The sequence below is a fragment of the Papaver somniferum genome, chromosome 4 (genome assembly GCF_003573695.1).
Source record: "Papaver somniferum cultivar HN1 chromosome 4, ASM357369v1, whole genome shotgun sequence".
Classification (NCBI taxonomy): Eukaryota; Viridiplantae; Streptophyta; class Magnoliopsida; order Ranunculales; family Papaveraceae; genus Papaver; species Papaver somniferum.
This window is the reverse complement of record NC_039361.1, coordinates 84,232,725-84,237,635: the sequence shown is the minus strand read 5'-3', so window position 1 is coordinate 84,237,635 and position 4,911 is coordinate 84,232,725. Positions and strand designations below refer to the sequence as shown.

Genomic DNA, 4,911 nt, shown 5'->3' with positions numbered 1-4,911 from the left:
GGATTTGTTTATTCCCGTAGGAATTGCTCGGAGTAATAGTATTCCATTAGTTCTATATCTTTGGACAGGTGATTTGGTGATCCAACTGTATTAAATCTATCTCTAGTTTCCATAACAAAAGGTTTTATCAAACGAAAAAAGACAAGAAAATATATTCAAAATTAAGGAAACAATTTTCTTGAAAACACATTCAAAGAAAATTCTTACAACGTACACCTAAAGCCAACGGTGAAGTCGGTTCACTCGTTTTAGTGGAAAAAAATGCTGGCGTTCAAATGAACATCCACGCGTTACTTTCTTTCTCCTCCACTAAGTTATCCATTTGACTACCTTCCTCGTACATCATCACCAGTGATCAACAGCCGTCAGATCTTAACATCATCGGGTTATAATACATCATGATATGGTTTTAACCGGATCCGTACCGGTATAAAAAACACACCATTCGCAGAAATTGAGGTTAGTGGGTCCAGATTTACCTGGTGCCGTATTATATACGAACTAAATAAACCTTATCAACCTTGGATCATATCGAGATTCACATGTTAAAAATTTTAACGGTTAAGATCCTTGGATGGAGTATAACTGAACGATAAAAAAGAGACACAGAATCTCGGTTTTTCAAATTTAATTCAATGGAATAAATAAATAAATAAATAAAATATTTATTAATTCTCTGAAAGAGAAAGACTCCATTAATTAACGCCAATCTAGAAAACAGTTTCTTCTTCTTCTTTTCTAGCTGACCTAAATTATTTTCTTCCTCCAAACAATCTTTTTAGGGTTTTTATAATTCAGTTACTGAATTAAAAAACCCCAGTTTTCAATTTCGTTTTCATCGTCAACAAATTTCAGGGTGTGAAAGCTAGGGGTTTTAGATTGTATATGAAGATGAAGAAAGCGAAGTTTGATACATTTTTGTCATTTACAAGACAGAGATCGGTACAAGTTTTGATTTTTATTGGGTTTTTGTATTTATTTATGATGAGTTATGAAATTCCATTAGTATTTAAAATTGGGTTTAGTGAAGTTTCATCAGGAGAAGACAATTTCAATGGGTTTATAAATGAAGTCATTCAGCTTGATACTGCAGAAGAGTTGGAAGCAAAAGAGTCACCAATTCAACCCTTAAAGAAGGTTTCTTATAGGGTTTCTCAATCTACATTTCCAGAACCCTTTCAAGAAAAAAGGAGAATTCTATCTGGGTTGAGATATCAAGAGAGTATATCTAATACTAGTAAACAAGGGGTTTCTGAGCTACAGAAATCTGTGAAAGATGCATGGGTGATTGGGAAGAAATATTGGGAGGAGTTACAGTCAGGGAAACTGAAGATTGATGAGGTAAAAAAGGTTGAAAATTTATCAGAATCATGTCCACATTCAGTTTCATTATCTGGTACTGAATTTTGGAACAAGGGGAAGGTTATAGTGTTACCATGTGGATTGACATTGGGATCACATATAACTATCGTTGGCAAACCACATGGTGCACATCCTGAGTATGATCCAAAGATAGCCTTGGTAAGAGATGCTTCCGAATCAGTTATGGTTTCACAGTTTATGATGGAACTGCAAGGTTTGAAAACAGTTGATGGAGAAGATCCACCTAGGATTCTGCATTTTAATCCTAGGTTGAGAGGTGATTGGAGTGGTAAACCTGTTATTGAACAGAATACTTGTTATCGGATGCAGTGGGGCACGGCGCTTAGGTGTGAAGGCTGGAAAACTAAAGCTGATGAAGAAACTGGTATGCTCTTTATTTTTTGTAGTTTGATTTTTAGCTGCCTTAGTGTGCAATTCTGGACTAGTTAAAAGGTACACAAATTTTAGTTTAATTCTATGGAGGAATTGTTTATAGGGATAATTTAGCTGGATTCTGTTGTGTTGAGTTATGATCTTTGTGTTCAGAGTATGATATGATTTGTACCCTGAAATTTGTCGGTAACTTGAAGGGTTTTGCCAAAGTAATGTGTATGAAGAATTACGTGTTTCTGCAGAAAATAGTTGAAAAAGAACCTGTCAATTGTGAATAGGTCTTATTCATTGAGTAATTCTTTGTAATTGTGCAGTTGATAAACAGTTATTTCTTTTTAAATGTGCAGTTGATGGACAGGTGAAGTGTGAGAAGTGGATAAGGGATGATGATAACCGTTCGGAGGAATCAAAGGCGACTTGGTGGTTAAACCGGTTGATTGGGCGCACTAGGCAGGTTACTGTTGACTGGCCATATCCGTTTGCAGAGGACAAATTGTTTGTTCTTACCCTTAGTGCTGGCTTGGAAGGTTATCATGTTAGTGTTGATGGAAGGCATGTCACCTCTTTCCCTTACCGCACTGTGAGTACCAACGTCAGATCTAATTATTTTCTGTGGCAAGAATACAGATTTATCATTTTTGATGGGTTCACAAAAAAAATTGAATTTTTTCTTTTTTCAGTTTATTTATTTAGTTAGTTCTCATGAATGTTAACAGGGTTTTGTTCTTGAGGATGCAACTGGGCTATCCTTGAATGGTGACATTGATGTGCATTCCATATTTGCTGCTTCCTTGCCCACAGCTCACCCAAGTTTCGCTCCACAAAGACATCTTGAGATGTCAAGTAAATGGAAAGCTTCACCTCTTCCTGATGGACCAGTAGATCTTTTCATTGGAGTCCTCTCTGCAGGCAACCATTTCTCTGAGAGGATGGCTGTGAGAAAGTCTTGGATGCAGTCTGATCTAATAAAATCATCGAATGTGGTCGTGCGTTTCTTTGTTGCATTGGTAAGTTTGCGGCCAAGTGGTGTATCTTGGTTCTATTAGGTATTTTTAGTAGAAAAAACTGGTTTTCAGAAACTAACATAGTGTCGGCTTTTGTCTTTGACAGAATGGAAGGAAAGAAGTAAATGTAGAATTGAAGAAAGAAGCAGAATTCTTTGGTGATATTGTTATTGTTCCTTTCATGGATAGTTATGACCTTGTGGTTCTGAAGACTGTTGCCATTTGTGAATATGGGGTGAGTTGTGAAGCTAGACTAGATGTTCGCACTGTTCATCTCTTACTACTGGGTGAAGATTATTCATCTTGTATACTCTTGTCTGCTCACAGGTTCACACTGTATCCGCAAAATACATAATGAAATGCGATGATGACACATTTGTGAGAGTGGATTCAATGATCGAGGCAACAAAGAAAGTTCCAGAGGGTAGGAGCCTCTATGCAGGAAACATAAATTACTACCACAAGCCCTTGCGTTATGGTAAATGGGCCGTCACATATGAGGTATGCTGTTTCACATATCTGTTGCTCTGAAGAACTTATCTATATGTATATCCTACTCCGGTAATCTGGCGTGTTCAAGTGCTGTGTGTTTATTATTCTTTTTGTTTGCGATGTAATTAATCATGTGTAGGGCTCACTTTTTTTTTGTTACTGGGTTTTAGGAATGGCCAGAAGAATATTATCCACCCTATGCAAATGGACCAGGCTACATAGTGTCATCTGACATTGCAGAGTATATTGTATCTGATTTTGAGAAAAACAAGCTTAGGGTAAGCTTCATAAACACTAGTCGTTTTTGATTGCTGTCTAAATACCATGGAGATGAAAAATATTGGTGGGAATGTAAATGAATTCTCTAACTGAATTCTGCCTGATACAGCTGTTCAAGATGGAGGATGTTAGCATGGGGATGTGGGTTGAGCAGTTCAATGTGTCAAAACCAGTCCAGTATGTTCATAGCTTGAGATTCTGCCAGTTCGGGTGCATTGAAGATTATGTCACGGCTCACTACCAATCCCCCAGGCAGATGATATGCCTGTGGGACAAATTGCAAACAGTGGGAAGACCTCAGTGCTGTAATATGAGATGATGATGCTGGAATTAATAACAGGGATGTTGTTCTGGTGGTAATGGTGATAATGATGTGAGAGATTGGTCTCTTAAAAGAGAAGCAAGTTTTGCAGAATCAGCGCCTTATGATGTATATTCTTTATGTCTGGGGAAGGTCGGGAATAGTGAGTTTCATGTGGCAGTTCTTATGCCCTTCCAAATTCATTCATTTTTTTTCTTCTTCTAGGTTTACTTTTGCTTTTCTTTTGAAGGCGAGGGAACGGGTTGTTGATAGAGGGTAGGAACAAGTTGACAACTCTTAGGTTCTGTAATCTATAGGAAATACCACACAGCAGATGAAAATGAAACTTTAGGTTTCTTCATTTTAATTTTCTATGTTCAGTTCGTATGCCCTATTCTAGTTGATAAATAGTTCAGCAGAGTAGAAGAAGAAAAAAATCAAATGCTTAGTCAGTCTCACTGCTGTTCTACAGGCCACAGGAGAGGTTGGATTGCCTTGTAAGCCCTGCATGAAGAAAAGCAACCCCTGCTATTTGAATGTTACCCATGAAACAGTTGCAATAGTGAACAGGCTCAACCTACATGACTGGTAGGGCTTATCGTGCCCGAGGAGCGAAAGGCATGTACGGGGTACTAGTACTGGTGTTCGACGGGGTACTAGCACTGGTATTTCGAGGATGTTACCGGAAACAGTCCATAACGGGGAGGATGTTACCGGAAACAGTCCATAACGGGGAGCGAGTTTGACCGTGTTAAAAGAAAATATTTGTCGTGCAGCCACCTCATCATGAGACAGTTACATTTTGTATCGTGTAGATCTAAATAGGGTCAACCGGGACTTTAACATATACATTGGATTGTGTGAAGTTATAACTACAATTGACCAAAGAGACTTAAGTGGAAAATCCCCGATACCACCGGCAACAGTTTCGGATTATTAAAGTTTTTTTTTTTTTTTTGATCGGATGATTCCCAAATCAACCCAGATTTCATTTAAAACACTAATAACGGTAAAGTATAATGTAGTGGTAATATCTTCATAGCCATTATAATTAGCCCAATATGCCACAAACAATAGACA

General features: G+C 37.8%; 1 protein-coding gene across 1 annotated transcript; it reads left to right on the top strand.

Moving 5' to 3' along the window:
- The first annotated feature begins 685 nt into the window (after positions 1 to 685).
- LOC113276062 (hydroxyproline O-galactosyltransferase GALT6-like) lies at positions 686 to 4,280 on the top strand. The gene is made up of 7 exons (XM_026525656.1): positions 686 to 1,747; positions 2,103 to 2,335; positions 2,472 to 2,762; positions 2,866 to 2,994; positions 3,087 to 3,260; positions 3,422 to 3,529; positions 3,640 to 4,280. Exons 1-7 carry the CDS (start codon positions 886 to 888, stop codon positions 3,847 to 3,849), a joined length of 2,007 nt encoding a protein of 668 aa, XP_026381441.1. The 5' UTR covers positions 686 to 885; the 3' UTR covers positions 3,850 to 4,280.
- The last annotated feature ends 631 nt before the right edge of the window (positions 4,281 to 4,911 follow it).

Bases quoted from the DNA above. Each gene is read 5' to 3' on its own strand.
- LOC113276062 (XM_026525656.1), top strand. From the start codon at position 886: ATGAAGATGAAGAAAGCGAAGTTTGATACATTTTTGTCATTTACAAGA. The intron at 1,748-2,102 runs GTATGCTCTTTA...TTAAATGTGCAG, and splicing joins TAAAGCTGATGAAGAAACTG to TTGATGGACAGGTGAAGTGT. The intron at 2,995-3,086 runs GTGAGTTGTGAA...GTCTGCTCACAG, and splicing joins TTGCCATTTGTGAATATGGG to GTTCACACTGTATCCGCAAA.